The sequence below is a fragment of the Dipodomys ordii genome, unplaced genomic scaffold, assembly GCF_000151885.1.
Source record: "Dipodomys ordii isolate 6190 unplaced genomic scaffold, Dord_2.0 Scaffold42, whole genome shotgun sequence".
Lineage (NCBI taxonomy): Eukaryota > Metazoa > Chordata > Mammalia > Rodentia > Heteromyidae > Dipodomys > Dipodomys ordii.
The window spans coordinates 1,500,708-1,520,068 of record NW_012267258.1 but is presented as its reverse complement, the minus strand read 5'-3'; the positions used below and the strand labels follow the sequence as shown (position 1 = coordinate 1,520,068).

The 19,361-nt window shown below is 44.0% G+C and overlaps 1 protein-coding gene across 1 annotated transcript in view; it reads left to right on the top strand.

The window, feature by feature from the left end:
* The window catches only part of Dip2b (DIP2 disco-interacting protein 2 homolog B (Drosophila)), a 130,413-nt gene that overhangs the window by 107,259 nt on the left and 3,793 nt on the right, over nt 1-19,361 (top strand). Inside the window, exons 26-34 of the mRNA XM_013018690.1 lie at nt 1,890-1,999; nt 2,443-2,573; nt 4,872-5,040; nt 6,501-6,671; nt 7,857-7,918; nt 9,017-9,074; nt 11,843-11,917; nt 14,494-14,671; nt 17,361-17,484. Of these exons, the coding sequence (XP_012874144.1) occupies nt 1,890-1,999; nt 2,443-2,573; nt 4,872-5,040; nt 6,501-6,671; nt 7,857-7,918; nt 9,017-9,074; nt 11,843-11,917; nt 14,494-14,671; nt 17,361-17,484 (1,078 nt within the window). The remainder of the gene's footprint in view (nt 1-1,889; nt 2,000-2,442; nt 2,574-4,871; nt 5,041-6,500; nt 6,672-7,856; nt 7,919-9,016; nt 9,075-11,842; nt 11,918-14,493; nt 14,672-17,360; nt 17,485-19,361) is intronic.

Here is a 19,361-nt window from a genome sequence, read left to right as displayed (position 1 = left end):
GGGGGCGGGGGGTCAGTCCTGGGGCTTGAACTCTAGGCCTGAGCGCTGTCCCTCAGCTCTTCAGCTCAAGGAGAGTGCTCTACCACTTGAGCTACAGCGCCACTTCCAGTTTTCTGGTGGTTTATTGGAGATAAGAGTTTCATGGACTTTCCTGCCCTTTCCTGCCCGGGCTGGCTTTGAACCTCGATCCTCACATCTCAGCCTCCTGAGTAGCTAGGATTATAGGCGTGAGCCGCCGGCACCCGGCTTGGATTTTTTTTTTTCTTCAAATACTGGAGATTGAACTTAGGGCCTACTGCTTGCTTGGTAGATATTCTGCCACTTGAGCCATTCTCCCAGCCCATTTTTGTATTTTGTTTTCAATATAGGGTCTTGCTTTATGCTCAGGCCTGCCTTGGCTATAATCCTCCTACTGTGCTTCCTTGTCATTGATGGAGATGATAGGTGTGTGACATCACAGAAAAACTGAAAGTAGCACTATGGCTCAAGTGGTAGACACTTGCCTTGAGCTGAAGAGCTAAGAGACAGCACTTAGGCCCAGAGTTCAAGTTCTATGACTGACAAAAAGAAATGAAAAGAAAGGGGGGGGGGGTTAAATAAGCCCAGCACTGGTGGCTCACGCCTATAATCTTAGCTACTCTAGAGGCTGAGATCTGTGGATCTGGGTTTGAAGTCAACTGGACAGAAACATCCCAGGGAGACTCTTAATCTCCAGTAAACTACTCAAAAAATCAGAAATGGCACTGCAGCTTAAATGGTAGAATGCTAGCTTTAAGCACAAAGGGTCTCAAAGACAGCACTCAAGTCCTGTGTTCAAGCCCTAGGACCAGCAAAAGAAAAAAGAAAAGAAAAGAAAACACAAAGTGCATGAAATTCAGGTGCTGTTTACATGTTTATTTTTTTTAAGATAAGAATAGATTGAATAGGAAAGGTTAGGAGATTGGGAGCCAGACACTCAAGATTTAAATTCTGCTATCTCTTGGCCAGGCACTAGTGGTTCTAGCCTGTAATCTAAGGATCTCCTATTCAAAGCCTGCCTAGGCGAGAAAGTCCTCGAATCTCTTATCTCCAGTTAAGCACCAAAATAGCCGGAAGTGGAGCTGTGGCTCCAGTGATAGAGCACTAGTCCCAAACAAAGAAGCTCAGGGACTGGATCCAACCCATGAGTTCAAGCCATAGGATTGGCACATATACATATACACAAAAAATTCTGCTGTCTCTCCTGCTTTCTAAGTATCCTCACTTTATGTAAATTAACTCCTAGTAGTTCTTTGATGGTAAGTTTCATTTTAAAGAAAAACCAAGCGGGGTGCTGGTGGCTCATACCTGTAATCCTAGCTACTAAGGAGGCTGGAATCTGAGGATCAGGGTTCATAGCCAGCCTGGGCAGGAAAGTCCATGAGACTCTTCTCTCCAATTAACGGCCAGAAAATGCTGTGGTGCTATGGCTCAAGTGGTAGGGCACTGGCCTTGAGCTAAAGAGCTGAGAGACAGCGCCCAGGCCTAGAGTTCAAGCCCCACGACCGACAAAAAGAAAAAAAGGAAAGAAAAACCAATAAAGAGAAATAAATGTGAGACAACTCCACAGTCTTATAGCTGATAAAAAACAGAGCTAGGATTTAAGCAGTAGCAGTCTTCTTACTGTGGTTTATTACCCTTACTTCTATTAAATGAATTTGCTTGATATAGATTTTTATGTCCCTATTGTCTCTTCATGTCCCTGCCCCCAGCCTGCCTCTAACAGTGATGTTTGTGGGTTGCTTTGTTAAATATGAGAAGTCCAAGCTTTCCCAAATCCTGAAGCTAAATTTGGCCTAGAAAACCAATTAAAGAGCAAACAAATTCATATTCCAGCATATCTGATTGACATCCATTTTTTTTTCTTACAGATGATTTACCCAGGAAAAGATTACCTCAGCTGTATAAGCCACCCACTCCTGAAATGTTGGCATATCTTGATTTTAGTGTCTCCACAACTGGCATGCTTACAGGAGTAAAGGTAAAGTAGAGTTTCTCACTGAGTGCTAGTAGAATGCCAGGCTGCAATAAATAGAGATGACCACTGTTCCAGGACTTTAGATATAGCAGCCAGCTGGTGGACTAGAGGCTAGTAGGTGGCGGATCAAGAGCCCTTGCTATATTTAAAAAAAAGCATTAGGTCTTCCGGAGTAAGATATCCCAAGGAATTTGTATTATGAAGTATTGGAGCCTAATGTACTGTCAGATAATAAGAGTTGTAGTTAAAGTCAATATGTGCTCATAGGTTCATAGGCCATAAAATTAAGTATTAACTATGAATAGAAATTTATTGCCTAAGTTTAGATTAGATTAAGGGAGTCAAATTTATATATCAGTTGAGTTTGGGGAGTTGAAATCTGTCATAGCTGTCTCTCTGCCTATGAGAGGCCCGTTCCATGCTGGTCCATATTCTTTATTTTGCAGATGTCCCACTCTGCAGTTAATGCTCTTTGTAGAGCCATCAAGCTCCAGTGTGAGTTGTACTCCTCTCGGCAGATTGCCATCTGCCTTGACCCTTACTGTGGACTTGGCTTTGCACTCTGGTGTCTCTGCAGGTAGGGATGGGGAAAAAAAAAAAAAGAACGTATGGCTATACTTTGGGTCTATAATTCTGTCAACCTTTGCTCTCCTAATTGGGTAAAATTTTAGTAAAATGCCATTATTCCTAGTATTTATGTACTTTATCCATTTCTGTTATTTTTCATCTGGTCTATATTTCTTTTTTCCTCTTCTGTCATGTATCATATACAAAATGGCACCGATCCTATCACCTACCTGCTCACTCCTCCATCTTCTACTCTTTGTTTTAGAAACTGATCCAAGTAGAAGGATGATTCTTGGGTGAAATATGACATGCTTTGACAGCCAGAATGTACCCCCTAGGCTTGGCAGGAAGGAACATGATGGGATGGATGACAGCATGTGGCTGGAGAGCAGCATGTTTGTCCTGGTCGATTTACTGGGGAAGGACTAGCAGGTCACTGCTCTTTCCACAGCCTGCAGTTGCATTTTCACCTCCTGGGTAGATAAGATGAATAATGCTTCATCAATGCTGGTAACTCAGCAGCCTGCTTTTTTTTTTTTTTTTTTTGCCAGTTCTGCAGCTTGAACTCTGGGCCTAGGCTTCCCAGAGTTCCTTCCCCCTCACCCCCCTCAATTGAAGGGCTTCAAAGTAGAAATTCAGGCATTATCTTCAACTTCTGCATCTTTATTCAGTTAATTGTTAAGTTCTTTAGTTCGCTTGTTCTTCTACCTTCTGTACAAAAGAATCATTCCTAGATCTTAGGAAAAAACAGTCATGCTGGTGACTCAGCACTTGTAATCCTAGCTACCTAGAAGGCTGAGAATCTGAGAATCACAGTTTGAAGCCAGCCTGGGCAGGCAAATCTAAGAGACTCCAACTAACCAACAAAAAAAACAGAAGTGAAGGTGCAGTCAATTGGTAGAATGCCAGCCTTGAGCAAAGAAAGCAAATGAGAACTCGAGGCCCTTAGCTTAAGCCCCAAATACTGCCCCCTGGGGGGAAAAATTGAAAGGAAGGGAGGGAAGGAGAGAGAAAGAAAAAGAAGAAAAAAGAAAGAAACCCAGCTATTCAAGAGGCTAAGATCTGAGGGGCATAGTTCAAAGCAAGCCCAGGCACAAAAGTCTTAAACTTTTTATCTCCAAGTAATCACCAAAAAGCCAGAAGTAGAGCTATGGTTCAAGTGGCAGGGTGCTCGTCTTGAGCAAAAAAACTAAAGGATAGCACACAGGCCCTGAGTTCAAGCCTCAGTACTAGCACAAAAAAGAAAAGAAAAGTAGATAGATTATTTGTGGTGGAACATGCCTAGATGGTAAAATACAAAGCTAAAGTAGAAGGATTGTGAGTTCAAGGTCAGCCTGAGCTAATGAAAACCCTGTCTCAAAAATAAGTACTAGCCGGGCGCTGGTGACTCACGCCTGTAATCCTAGCTACTCAGGAGGCTGAGATCTGAGGATCGGTTCACAGCCAGCCCGGGCAGGGAAGTCCGTGAGACTCCTATCTCCAATAAACCACCAGAAAACCGGAAGTGGCGCTGTAGCTAAAGTGGTAGGGTGCTTGCCTTGAGCTGAAGAGCTGAGGGACAGCGCCCAGGCCCAGAGTTCAAGCCCCACAACCGACAAAAAAAAAAAAAAAAAAAGTACTTAAGGGGCCGGGAAGGTGGCTCAGTGGTAGAGTGCTTGCATGCATGAGGCCCTGGGTTTGATTGATTCCTCAGCACCACATAAGTAGAAAAAGCCAGAAGTGGCTCTATGGCTCAAGTAGTAAAGCACTACCCTTGAGCTGAAGAGCTGAGGGACAGTGCCCGGGCCTAGAGTTCAAGGCCCACAACCAAAAAAAAAACTAGATACCTTTGTGGTTCATAGTATGATGTTTGGGTTTTCACATTGTTCTGTGAGATGTTCCTCCTTCCTACCTTGTTAACTCAATTGACCTAAAACAGAAAGGTAGTGAAGCATTCAGTTGCCTTACATACTCTGCTTTGTGGCCACTGTTTCTCTTCCTTCTCCCAAACCCCACATCTTCCATTCACTTAGATTCTTCAAGTTCTACTGAATGAAGCCCCTTCCTTTCTCAGTTTGAATGAATTGCTATTTATTCTGTGATCTCAGTATCCTTCATTCATATTTAGTACACTTATTACAGTCTGTTTTATTTTATGGTTACTTTGTCTTGTGAGTTGTGAAAGAACAAGCCTGAGTTTAAGACCTTTGTGTCTAATGTGATTTTTCTGCTGTCTATTCAGTAAATATTTGTTATTTAGTAATGTTCTAAAACATCAAGGTGTCTAGGATGAGTTGATAACATCAGTTTTTGCCTTTCTTTTTTGCAGTGTATATTCAGGTCACCAGTCCATCTTAATTCCTCCTATGGAGTTAGAAAACAACCTTTTCCTCTGGCTTGCTACCGTCAATCAATACAAAATAAGGGATACTTTCTGTTCCTACTCAGTAATGGAGCTTTGCACTAAAGGGCTGGGAAACCAAGTGGAGGTGTTAAAGGTAAGAACCAGCCTCAACAGCTAAGCAGTCTAAGAGGCTTTAAAGATTTGAGCCAGGGCATGCTGATACTGGAGTAGAGGCTAACAGACATGCTTATCTGCCTTTTATCCTTTTCTAGCCAGACAGTTAAGTGGGTATTTTGTAAACCTCAGGAAGTTTAACTCTTCCTCCTTCCTAATTTAGTGCACTGTCAAAGTCTAATCTGATTCTTTGTGGAGGAGAAACTGTCTAGGAAGTTAAATAAAAATGGCCTTAAAATATTGGAGATTGGAGGGTGCCCCAGAGATAATGGTAGTTCATTCATGTGGTATCCATTTATTCTATTTATCATATTTCTGTCATATGAGAAACTCAGAAAATACTGAGTTTTTTTTTTGCCAGTCCTAGGACTTGAACTCGGGGCCTAGGCACTGTCCCTAAGCTTCTTTTGCTCATGGCTAGAGCTCTACCACTTGCGCCACAATGCCTCTTCTAGCTTTTTTTTTTTTTTTTGTCGGTCTTGGTGGATGAACTCTGGGCCTGGGCACTGTCCTTCAGCTCTTCAGCTCAAGACTAGTGCTCTACTTCTTGAGCCATAGCACCACTTCCACCTTTTTCTGCTTATGTGGTGCTAAGGAATCGAATCCAGGGCCTCATGCATGCAAGGCAAGCACGCTACCACTGAGCCACCTTCCCAGCCCATCTTCTGGCTTTTTCTGTGTATGTGGTACTAAGGAATAGAACCCAGGGCTTCATGCATGCTAGACAAGCACTCTACCACTAAGCCACATTCCCAGCCCCTGAATTTTCTTTAGTAGAGAAATAGGATGTCAGGAATGAAAAAGGCCAGGTATGAGAGGCTTACTCCTGTAATCCTAGCAACTAAAGAGGCTGAGCTCTTGAGAATTGAAGTTCAAGGCCAGCCTAGGCAGGAAAGTCTATGAGACTCCAGTCTCCAGTTAACCACCAAAAAAGCTAGAACAGCTGTGGCTCATGTGGTAGAGCTCTAGTCAAAGCTAAGGGAGACTCCCAGGTCCAGCGTTAAAGCCCTAGTCCTGGCACAAAAAAAGAAAAAAATAGAATGAGCAAATTCATCCATAGATAATACTTTCAATACAATACTTGGCATTTTCTTGTTTCCTTTCTGTGTCTGGGGTGAAAAAAAGAGTTTCTTGTTTTCTCCTGATCAAGAGTGAGAGCAGCCGGGCGGTGGTGGTGGCTCACGCCTGTAATCCTAGCTGCTCAGGAGGCTGAGATCTGAGCATCATAGTTCAAAGCCAGCCTGTGCAAGGAAAATCCCTGAGACTTATCTCCAATTAACCAACAGAAAACTGGAAGTGATGCTGTGGCTCAAGGACAGTGCCTAGGCCCAGAGTTTAAGCCCCACAACCAACCAAAAAAAAAAAAGTGTGAGAGCAATGGCCCACCTGTTCTGTTCTCTTCTGATTCCACTAATTTAGCTTCTGGCTCTGTCCTTACAGACAAGAGGAATCAACCTTTCCTGCATCCGGACCTGTGTAGTGGTGGCAGAGGAGCGGCCCCGCATTGCCCTCCAACAGTCCTTCTCCAAGCTCTTTAAAGACATTGGTCTGTCCCCTAGGGCTGTCAGCACCACTTTTGGATCAAGAGTGAATGTAGCAATATGTTTACAGGTGATGTCACGAACTCTTGTTTGCTAACTGACAGAAAAAGAATATGGCCGATTCAGAGCAGGCCAGTCTAGAGTATGTACTTCAAAGTCAGACTCCACAGCTTGAGCTCTGACCCTGCTCACTTGTTGTGAGACGTTAGGCTTGTTTAATTTTCCTGTTCTTCATATCATTTTGTTCATTGATTCTTGCAGATTCACCACTTTACTTGGAGTAGTGCTAGCAGACAGGCACCAGTGTAAATGCTTCTTCCTGATCATGAGGCTGTACTCTGTGCCCATGAGCCAAGAAGCTATCCGAGCTTTATTTGGGTTTTATTTATGTCTGACCTTCTGTCTTTCTGTCAACAAATATAAGACTGTATATCTTTTCTAGTCAGATGGCAACTTTGCCATGTTATTTTTGGTGGGTAAATAACAGGAAAGAGTCTGAGCTTATGCAGTTTCGAGATTACTTAGGCAAAAACAGTCATGGACAAGTCATGGACAAGGTGGCTTAAGTGGGTAGATGGGTAGAGGTGGGTCCTCTGTGACCATGGTCAAGTGACTTTCAGGAGGTGTCATATTTTCACTTTTAACCCCACTGGGGCTCTTTGCCATCAACTGGGGCCATGTTGATTTTGAAAAATCCCTGAGATGCTTTGCTGGCTTACCTCCTTGTAGGTGAAGGGTTAGTAGGTGAGGCCTGTGATGGACACAGGATCTTCCTGTTCTCTGAGTAAAAAGAGGAGAAATAAGAGATTATCAGGTTAGACAAGCTGATTACATTTAAAGGCTTCATCCTTGATTGAAGACGATGAACTTTCAAAATTGAGTGTAGCCAGGCACTGGTGGCTTATGCCTATAATCTAGCTGCTCAGGAGGCTGAGATCTGAGGATCATGGTTCAAAGCCAGCCCGGGCAGGAAAGGCCATGAACTCTTATCTCCAATAAAGTATCAGAAAACCTGAAGTGGCGCTGTGGCTCAAGTGATAGAGCACTCACCTTGAGCTGAAGAGCTGAGGGACAGTGCTCAGGTCGAGTTCAAGCCCCATGACGGACCCCACCTCCCCAAAAATTGAGTACATACTTCACACATATGACTATATTGCTTATTTCTTGATTTGAAAATGTAGAGCATGGAAAGACAGTTTATTTAAATTTTAAATAAATAATTCATTGTTGTTGCTGTTTTTGTTTTTTCCTTTAGGGAACCTCAGGGCCTGATCCAACTACTGTATACGTAGATCTGAAGTCATTAAGACATGACAGGTACGGAGCATCAAGGAGGCTTAATCCCTGCTAGGTTTCCTAAACTAAAGAGTTTTGGCTCTCAAAGCCAGCATTCCCCATATTTTGTTTATGTTTTTATCTTCTAGGAGGGTCCAGGAAAAGAAAAGAAATTTATTTGTATCATTGATATATAATAGGACTTTTACTTCTAAAGAGGAAAGCTTACTTTTCACAGTTGTTGCATTGTTCTTTGATATTAAAATGTATATGTAAAATGTTCCTGTATAAAAATATTTTTTGTGGGCTAGGAAGGTGGCTCAGTGGTAGAGCGCTTGCCTTGCATGCCTGAGGCCCTGGGTTCAATTCCTCAGCACCACATAAGCAAAAAGAAAAAAGCCAGAAGTGGCACTGTGGCTCAAGTGGTAGAGCGCTAGCCTTGAGCTGAAGAGCTGAGGGACAGCGCCCAGGCCCAGAGTTCAGGCCCCACGACTGGACCCAAAAAAAAAATTTGTTGTGTGTGTGTGGCATTTAACATAAGTTAAACTAAAATGGACAATCTCTTTTGAGAGCTTAAAAATAAATGATAAATTAGGCAGGATGAGTTTTTAAAACATAACTTCGTCAGAACCCCATGGGTTAAGCTTGCCTCCCTGGCTTCCTCAGCTGAGAAGGAAATTTTAATTCTGTCCCAACACTTGCTGAAACTCTGCACCTTTTTCCCAGGCTGACAGATGTTGGGGGGGCAGCTCACGCACACACAGATGTTGGGGGGCAGCACGCGCGTGCACACACACACACACACACACACACAACTGCACAGGTGGCGGGTATGTTTTGTGCAGTGTTCTCACCCCGGAGAGATTTGCTCCACACCCCAAGGACATTTGACAATGTCCGGAAAACATTTTTGGTTGTCACAGCAGGAGGTTGCTACTGACATCTAGTGGGTAGAGACCAACAACAAAAAATCATCTAACCTAGACTGTCCCTAGGGCTAAGTCTGAGAAGGCTTGCCCTAGTAAGAGAAGGAGACACCAATTAGAGATTTTGGGGAGGGAGCAGACCTGGAGAAATCATTTTTAGAAATGATTTTTAAAAATTTCTGCATAGCATAAACTAACTACTGTTCCTCTGCAGGGTCCGTCTTGTGGAACGTGGTGCCCCCCAGAGTCTGCTGCTCTCAGAGTCTGGAAAGGTATTTACTTCTGACAGCTAGAAAGGGTGGGCTATACAGAGAAGTGGGCCACCTTAAAGAGGCCTAAGGCCAGATAAAATACTCATATTTAAGGCAAGACTTAAATCTGGTGATAATTCAACAATTTTGGTTTACCCAATATTAATTTCAAATATATGTGGGTATATAGGCAAGAATGCTAGGTTTAGACTTGTTTGCTGTAGGTATGGTTCAGTGGTAGAGTACCTCTCTGCTAGGTACAAAGCCCTGAATTCAAAATTCAGTAGGACTCAAAAAAAAAAAAGGATATTGTTCCTGGGATATGAAATGCCTTGTCCCCAAATAAACTTTATTAATCCTCATAGACTTTTTTTAGTCCAGTGGGTATGGGGTTTTTGTTTGTTTGTTTTGTCTTGTCTTGTGTTTTGATGGTTGTGGGGCTTAAACTCGGGGCCTGGACACTGTTCCTGAGCTCTTGTGCTCAAAGCTAGCACTCCACCACTTTGAGCCACAGAACCACTTCCACTTTTCTGGTGGTTAATTGGAGATAAGAGTCTCACAGACTTTCCTGCCCCAGCTGGCTCTGACCCGCAATCTTCAGATCTCAGCTTCCTGAGTAGCTAGGATTACAGGCGTGAGCCACCAATGTCCATCTTGCATGTTGTTTTTTGTTTTTTTGTTCATTGTAGGGCTTGAACTCTGGGCCTGGGCGCTGTCCCTCAGCTCTTCAGCTCAATGCTAATGCTCTACCACTTGAGCCACAGCGTCACTTCCGGCTTTTTTTGCTTATGTGTGCTGAGGAATCAAACCCAGGGCCTCATGCATGCGAGACAAGCACTCTATCACTGAGCCACCTTCCCAGCCCCTAGCATGTTGTTTTTGACAAATAAAGATCTAGTTCTTCCCAGCTGCTGCTAAGTCACACCTATGATCTCACGAAGCTAGGAGCCAAGGATTAAAGTTTGAAACCAGCTTGGGCACATAAATCTATGAGACTCTTACCTCCAGTTAACCAGCAAAAAACTAAAACTAGTGGTATGCCTCAAGTGGTAGAGCTCCCACTATGAGTGAAAAAAACTAAGCAAGAGTGTGAGGCCTTGAATTCAAGCCACCAATACTGGCACTCGTGTACACACAAGTCAATTTTGTTCTTATAAACATTGAAAGGGAAGCAGGTGCTGGTGACTTACACCTGTAATCCTAGCTACTCAGGAGGCTGAGATCTGAGGATCGTGGTTCAAAGCCAGCCAGAGCAGGGAAGTCTGTGAGACTCTTATCTCTAACCACCTGAAAACTGGAAGTGACACAGTGGTTTAAGTGGTAGAGCACTATGTTCAGCTGAAGAGCTCAGGGACAGCGCCCAGGCCCAGAGTTCAAATACCACGACTAACACCCCCCCCCCAAAAAAAGGAAAGGGAAGCCAAATTAGGGAAGGGATTAAAGATACTGATGAGAGGTAGCCCCATAGGTTAAGATATTCCAGTGGAGGAAGGAGTCAGCCACCCAACAACTCTTCCGAAGATATTTGTTTATAGGTGTGGTCTATTTTACCAGATGTTTTGACCCTCAGTATGTGTTACGTCTGTATAAATGTGTTCCGAGCCTTTTCATCTCTCTGATAACATTTTTACCCGTGTGTTTCAAGGAATAAAGATTATTCTTGCTTTTTTTTTTAAAAAGGTACCTGGTGAGAATGTGGTTTCAATATGTAAAAGGACAGGGAGGTCAGAAGCAGCTAATAAGCGTGATGGCCACCAGTTCCCCCCTTTAATGGGACTATGATTTATGCCTCAAGATCCCTCCTAGAATTTTGAGGGGCAGAGAGAAAATGAGGAAATAAAAGGAATCCTTCTAATACTCTCCAGTAGCTATCAACCCCACCGAGAGCTAACTCCATGCCCTGTGAACTGTTTGGAGGAGGGGATATTTCCTCATCAAGTTTTGGTTTATCATAGGCTGCAATTAGGTACAGAAGTACTACCATGAAGGCTGGGCCCAGAATAAAGGGAGCAAGCAGTCTTTTCTCTTCCTCCAGATTGTAGATATTTGAATCCAGATAATCGTAATGGGGCTTCCCTGAATAACCTCAGACTTTAGAAACCTAAGGAAAACAAAGATTCAAGGGGGCAGGGTACAGAAAGCCAGAGAGGCTTGTCTCTCTTCTTTCTTTTCTTCCGTTCTCTTCTTCTCTCCCACAACTGGGGAGAAGGCTTTGCACAACCTGCTAGATAAACATTGTACCACTTAACCACAACCTAGGCCAAGGCCTTTCTTTTGGTAAGCCTTCAACTTTTCTCTTGGCTAGCATCTGAGCATTTGCTCTTGAGGAAGATCCCAGAACTGTAAGATCTTTGATGATCCCTGGAACTTACCATTCTCTCTCTGTTGCTCTTCAAGGTTGCCTTCTTACAGTTTCTGTAACTCCAAGCTGGCGGGCAGTCCTTCCCCCCTGCTCACATTGTTTGGGAATGAGACATAAGAAAGGAAGGCTGTGTGGTTAAATTGTCCTCCAATATCTCACTGTGATAACCAGTCAGTAATTTCCCATCCCTCTGTAGAGATGGTACACTGGTTCTGTTTCAGTATGAGAGTAAGTCTTACTTCTAGATCTCTTGAACTGAACTGAAGAAGTTTCAGGCTCCGCAGACGCCCTGTTAGGGTGGCCTAACAATATTAGCTGTTTCACTCAGTTCCTGCCTTTCTGCCATTCCCACATCCTTACTAGGTACAGGCACATTGCCTAGAATTCATTAGATCTCATTTATTTGTATTTCTTTCTTGATCCTTAGATTTTACCTGGAGTGAAAGTAGTTATTGTTAATCCTGAGACTAAAGGGCCTGTTGGAGACTCTCACTTAGGAGAGGTAGGTATCATTTTCACTTTTACTTTGCATATTTAGTAGCAAAAGACAAGTGTTCAGCAAAGCATAGTAGTGCACACCTGGAATCTGAATGTCTGGAGGCAGAGGCAGGGGATGGAGAGTTTTGGCCAGCCTAGCTATCTAGTGAGATCTTGTCTCAAAAAAAATAGGATTTTAGGGCTGAGAAGGTGGCTGAGTGGTAGAGTGCTTGCCTTGCACGCATGAGGCCCTGGGTTCAATTCCTCAGCACCACATAAGCAGAAAAAGCCAAAAGTGGCGCTGTGGCCCAAGTGGTAGAGCACTTGCTTTGCATGCCTGAGGCCCTGGGTTCCATTCCTCAGCCACATAAGCAAAAAGAAAAAAAGCCGGAAGTGGCGCTGTGGAATAAAATAAATAAAATAAGATTTTAGAGTTTACATTCTAGAAGCCATTGAAACTGGATTTAGCTTTTTCTCCATTGTAGTATTTACTTTTTCCATAAAGTAGTAGATAGAGATAGACTGCATTAAGAGAAGGTGTAGACTCCCAAACTAGAAATTATTCCAGACTTGTCTACTGCTGTCCCTTTCTTTGGAAAAGAAACTGGACACATGTGCCTCTTTCCCACTTAATTAAAGGCTGGAATTGAAAGTGGCAAAATTTATGCAAAATATTTCCATTTTGAATAGGAATACTCTATTTTTTTGTGTGTGTGTGTCCAGTCGTGGGGCCTGAACTCTGGGCCTGGGCGCTGTCCCTCAGCTCTTCAGCTCAAGGCTAGCGCTCTACCACTTGAGCCACAGCGCTACTTCCGGCTTTTTTCTTTTTGCTTATGTGGTGCTGAGGAATCGAACCGCAGGCATGCAAGGCAAGCGCTCTACCACTGAGCCACCTTCCCAGCCCATGTATAGGAATACTCTGAAAGGTCACTTTTCTCCCCCAAATCTGAGGGATGCTGATCTGAACCCTAAATTGGAGGAGTCTTATAAACATAGGAGCCAGCTGAGCTGGGCTATGCCAGTTACCAGATTTGAAGGTTGCTTAACCTCTCTGGGCCTATTTCCTCATCCATTGATGATAATCAGGTATACCTCACATGGAATAGAATTGTTGTGACAATTTTTTTTTTGGGGGGGGGAGTCAGTTGTAGGGCTAGGTGCTGTCCCTGAGCCTCTTTGTGCTCAAGGCTAGCACTGTACCACTTGAGCCAAGGCACCACTTCATTTTTTTGAATGGTTAATTGGAAATAAGAGTCTCATGGGAATTTTTCTGCCTGTACTGGCTTCGAACCGAGATTCTCAGATCTCACCCTCCTGAGTCGCTAGGATTATAGGCATGAGCCATGGGCACCTGGCTTGTTGTGACAATTTAAATGCATTAATACCTACATCTGCAGTGCAAATAATCAGGATCTCTTAGGTATGTTGTCAGTTATTGTTTACATTGTAAACTGCAATGTTCTGTGGGGTCTCTTTAGAGCTTAGTACCATGGTTATACCAGAAACACAAAAATGGTGCTTTGGAGCCAGGCGCCAGTGGCTCACGCCTATAATCTTAGCTATCAGGAGGTTGAGATCTGAGGATCACGGTTCAAAGCCAGCCCAGGCAGAAAAGTCCGTGAGACTCTTATCTACAATAAAACCACTAGCAAAGTGGAAGTGGTGCTGTGCCTCAAGTGGTAGAGCGCTCACCTTGAGCTGAAGAGCTAAGGGATAGCCCCCAAGCCCAGAGTTCAAGCCCTGTGACAGACCAAAAAAAAAAAAAATGGGCCGGGCGCTGGTGGCTCACGCCTGTAATCCTAGCTACTCAGGAGGCTGAGATCTGAGGATCGCGGTTCAAAGCCAGCCCGGGCAGAAGAGACCGTGAGACTCCTATTTCCAATAAACCACCAGAAAACCGGAAGTGGCGCTGTAGCTCTAGTGGTAGAGCGCTCGCCTTGAGCTGAAGAGCTGAGGGACAGCACCCAGGCCCAGAGTTCAAGCCCCACAACCGACCAAAAAAAATGGTGCTTTGGTGCATCTGTGGGACTGTGGCAGTGGGTTATAAGTGAGCCAGAGCCAGTACAGCCTTTGGTGCCAACCAGCCTGGGTAGAAGCCCTATTTCCTATATTTTTTTGTGGGGGGAGGGTTCCGGTCGTAGGGCCTGAAATCTGGGCCTGGGCACTGTCCCTCAGCTCTTCAGCTCAAGGCTAGTGCTCTACCACTTGAGCCACAGCACCACTTCCGGCTTTTTTCTTTTTGCTTATGTGGTGCTGAAGAATTGAACCCAGGGCCCCGGGCATGCAAGGCAAGGGCTCTACCACTGAGCCACCTTCCCAGCCCCCCTATTTCCTGTATTTTAAAGAGATTACTTGATTCCTCCTTTCTTCACCTATGAAATGGGAATAGCAATATGGTGTCCCATTCTGGGTTGATTTGTTTCCTATTCGGGACACAGTAAATAGTTGGTAAATGTCAGCTTCCATTAATATTGTGGTTGTGTCATTAATATGAAAATGAGCTTTTTAATTTTTTTAACCCAGAAAAATCTTTCCTGAGAGATGTGGATCAACAGAGTCTTCTGTTGCTGGCAGAATGTGACCAGTACCCTTTTCTCGTAGGTCTGGGTAAACAGCCCACATACAGCTAGCGGCTACCACACCATCTACGATAGTGAGACTCTCCAAGCTGATCATTTCAACACTCGCCTCAGTTTTGGGGATGCTGCCCAAACACTGTGGGCCCGGACAGGATATCTTGGGTTCGTCCGCAGGACTGAGCTCACAGCAGCCACTGGAGGTACCTCTCAACCCTGTCCACTCTCCATTCACTTGGTTTCTGTAGCACTCATCGTCTGCCTGCACCTGCCTAAGGAGTATGGAGTGTATGCACATAATTGTTCATTCTTGTGCCTCTTGAACCCATAGAGAATTCATATGCATTTGAAGAAATGATTTGTCCTCTAGGGAGCGTTTGGGAAGGGAAGAACTCAAGACTACTGCATAGCCGGGCACTACTCAGGTGTCTAAGATCTGAGGATCATGGTTCAAATCCAGCCTTCAAGGAAAGTCCACGAGACTCTTATATCCAGTTAACCACAAGAAAACCGGAAGTGGCACTGTGGCTCAAGTGGTAGAGCACTGGCCTTGAGCTGAAGAGCTCAGGGACAACACCCAGGCCCAGAGTTCAAGCCCAATGACCAACCAAAAAAAAAAAAAAAAAGACTACTGTCTATGTTCCCAGATGGGATATTAGAACTGCTGGGCAGCCAGAAAGATGTGTTTGAAGGTGAATTAATACCCCGGGATGAATGAGACGGTCAGTCTGTAGTGGATTCCAAACCCCAAACAAGCTCCTGGGACAGGTCAGGTGTTAAATCTTTTAATTCCTCTTTTACCCCGTCTACCATTTTGGAAGTAGAACAAATGATCCTGAGGGGGATCTTGCTTTCCACAGTGGATACAAGCCTGCTTCTCAGCAAGGTTGTGGTGTAGGATTCCCTCCAGTCATCCTATGCCCAGTTGATTGTCAGCTTCTCTGCTATCTGCCTTTCTTCCTGACTGGCATTAACAGTCTTTGTAAACCGCCCAGCACTAATTGTCATGGGCACTAAAGCACTGATACTAATGGACTATAAAGCTTCAGTTGGGCCACGTCATTCGTCAAGGAGCAGTCAGCACTTTTGTCCAGATTTCTGGACAAGCCAGGTAACACAGTGAAGAAGGCGGTATCTCTAACTAGATGTCCTGGTTTATGGGCGATTCTTGACTGACTGTGAGTAGCTATTTCAACTCTTTGCCTAGAAAATCAAAGCAAGTATATTTCCTGCCTTGTGGAAATGATGGTACATTTAGGTGCCAAGAGAGTACCTAATCCAGAAAGCACTTATTAATTGTTGCCGTATTTCTGCTTTCAGTTATATTATTCTATATGAAGTCTTCCCAGGCAACAGGCACCTAGACCTCCTGATTGTTCTCTCCTGAATGTATCTGCCATATTATCTTACTAAAATTGTCAGAAATCAATCCTTTCCAGAAAATAGGCTGCAAAACACCTTCCTTCTATGCCCTGGCTAGACCAGTGTCCATGGTTTTTTTTGTTTTTGTTTGTTTGGCCAGTCCTAGGGCTTAAACTCTGGACGTGGGCACTATTCTTAAGCTTATTTTGCTCAAGGCTAGCACTCTACCACTTGAGCCACAGAGCCACTTGTGGCTTTATCTGTTTATGTGGTACTGAGGAATCGAACCCAGGGCTTCATCCATGTTAGGCAAGCGCACTACCACTCAGACACATTCCCAGCCCCAGTCTCCATATTCTGTAATCCTATTCCTCACAGCTTCAGTGATGATACCAGATGTGATGTTCATTGTTTCTCAGGTTCAGATCCTCTCTCTCTCTGTTCACCCCCAGCCATAAATTAGCCATATATATGGCTAATTTCTATTTATAAAAGTTCATCTATAGCTTCAGCATTTTCAGGCTTCTCTGCGCCCTCAGGCAGGACTCATGCATGTCCCTTTCCTTGAACCTCATTCGTAGTCCTGCTGCTGCTCTTATTGCCATATGATAGAGTGCCTACTTGTCTTCCCCCTTCCCCGCCCCAACCAGACCTTCAGAGCAGGAAATTGTGTTTGTCATCTTTCTGTACCAAGCACTTAGCACAATTCATGGCACATACTAGTAATGATAGTCTGCCTTCCTGCCTGCCTATCTTCTTTTCATCTCCTTTTCTTTCATTTCCTGTTCTTTTTTTTCTTTCTTTTTTCTTTTGTGCTAGTCCTGGGAACTCAGGGCGTGGATGCTGTCTCTGAACTTTTTTGCTCAAGGCTAGCATGATTTACCACTTGAGCCATAGCTCCACTTACAGCTTTTTGGTAGTTAATTGGAGATAAGAGTCTCATGGACTTTCCTGCCTGGACTAGCTTCAAACCATGATCCTAAGATCTCAGCCTCCTCAGTAGTTAGGATTAAATAGTTACTCTTCTTTTTTTTTTTTTTTAATGCTGGTTCTGGGGCTTGAACTTGGGCCTGGGTGCTGTCCCTGAGCTTCTTTTGCACAAGGCTAGTACTCTATCTCTTGAGCCAAGCTCCACTTCTGACTTTGAGTAGTTTATCAGAGATGAGAATCTCATGGACTTTCTTTCCCCTGGTTGGCATGAACCAGTATCTTCAGATCTTAGCCTTCTGAGTAGCTAGAATTTCAGGCGTAAGCCACTGATGCCCAGCTAAATACCTCTTCTTTTAGTATATAAAATGTACCATGTACCATATTAACTATCTTGTGAGGATTAACTCATATAGTTTCCATGGTAACATTTATTCTTATCCCTTTCTCACGAAGGTAGGTGGCAGGATTCAGGGCCTTATGGAATTGCCAAAAGTCATGCAATTGCTAGGGGTTGGAACCACCTAGTGTAAATCGTTTTCTCTTAACTCCATCATTAGATTGTCGTGAATATATGTCTGAACTCTTATTTCTTTCTGACAGAGCGTCACGATGCATTGTATGTGGTGGGAGCTCTGGATGAAACTCTGGAGCTGAGAGGATTACGATACCACCCGATTGATATTGAGACTTCAGTGTCTCGAATCCACAGGAGCATTGCTGAATGGTAATTGTCCTTATACAGAAACTGCATCCTACCTCAGCTTTAAGTAGTGGCAAAAATCAGTCATCACGCTCTTTGGCCTTTTTACTTACAGTTAGTAGTCTACCACTTCCTCCACTTCTAGCTTTCTGATGATTAATTGTAGATGAGAGTCTCACAGACTTTCCTGCTCAATCTTCATGTTTCAGTCAGACTCTGAGTACCTAACCAGTACTTGGCCTTGCTGAGTTCTTTTTTTGTTCTTGTTCTTGTTTTGTTGTTGTTGGTGGTGGTGGTGGTGGTGGTCATGGGGCTTAACCTGTGTTGTCCCTAAGCTCTTGCTCAAGGCTAGTCTCTGCCACTTTGAGCCACAGTGTCACTTCTGATTTTCTGGTGGTTAATTGGATGTAAGAGTCTCATGGGCTTTTTTACCCAGGCTGGCTCTGAACTGCTATCCTCAGATCTCAGCCTCCTGAGTAACTAGGATTGCAGGCACGAGCCACCCGTGCGAGGCCTGAGTTCTAGATTATACAGAATCCATGTAGTTTCTTTTCTGTGTTTAATTCAGTGTATCCCCAGTTTTTTTTTCTGAACTAAATACCCCCTTTTTTCTCTCTCTCTCTTTCTCTTTGGTAAGAGTACTGAGGCTTAACTTCAAGGCCTTTCACTCTTTTTTTTTCCTGGTTATGGTACTTGAACTCAGGGCCTGGGCTTTTTTCCTCAAGGCTAGTGTTCTACCACTTTGAGCCACAGCACTACTTTCAGTTTTCTTGGGGTTAATTGGAGATTAGTATCACAGACTTTTCTACTTGGGCTGGCTTTGATCCTCAATCTCAGACTCCTGAGTAGCTAGGATCATAGGTGTGAGCCACCGGTGCCTGAATAAGGCCTCCTATTCTTGCTCAGCTTTTTCACTCATGGCTAGCATTTTACCACTTGAGGCATGACCTCCATTTCCAGCATTTTGCTAGTTAATTGAACATAAGAGTGTTGGAGACTATGTGCCTGGGCTAGCTTCAAATTGAGATCCTTAGATCTCAGTCTCTGAGTAGCTAGGATTGTAGGCATGAGCTGCTGGTGCCCAGCCACCACATTTTTTTTTTTTGATGGTTGTTTATTATTTTCAGATATTCTTTTTTTCTAAAGAGGTTCTTGCTTTGTTCAGAGTATCTCCTCTGACCTGAAAAAGGGCTGAACAAGGCAAGAACTCTTTAGAGAAGTATCTAGAAAGCATGTAGGGAAGCTAAGTGCCACTCCCACCTCTAATTTTAGGTATTCAATTTTTATTGGATAAGAGTCTCATAGAGTCAGGCACTAGAGGCTCATACCCATAATCCCAGCTACTCTGAAGGTTGAGATCTGAGAATTATGGTTCCAAACTAGCTGAGACAGGAAAGTCTGTGAGACTTTTATCTAATTATCCAGAATGGAGCTGTGGCTTAAGTGGTAGAGCACTAGCCTTAAGCAAAAATGCTGAGGGACAGTGCTCAAGCCCCAGGACTGACACCAAATACCTCCAGAAAACAAGAATCTCAGGAACTTTCCTGCCTGCGCTGACTTTAAGCCATGATCCTCAGATTTCAGGCTCCTGAGTAATTAGGATTACAGGTGTGAGCCACCAGTGCTGAGCTTTTTTTTTTTGGTGCTGGTTAGCAGGACTTGAACTCAGGACTACCCATGGCTTTTGGAAATAAGAGACTTGAGAGTTTTCTGCCCATACTGGCTTGGAACTTCATCAGTTCTCAGCCTCCTGAGTGGAATCACTTTTTCAAGTGAACTGGGGTTTTTGTTTGTTTGTTTGTTTGTTTTGGGGGGTCTGGTCATGGGGCCTGAACTCTGGGCCTGGGCACTGTCCCTCAGCTCTTCAGCTCAAGGCTAGCGCTCTACCACTTGAGCCACAG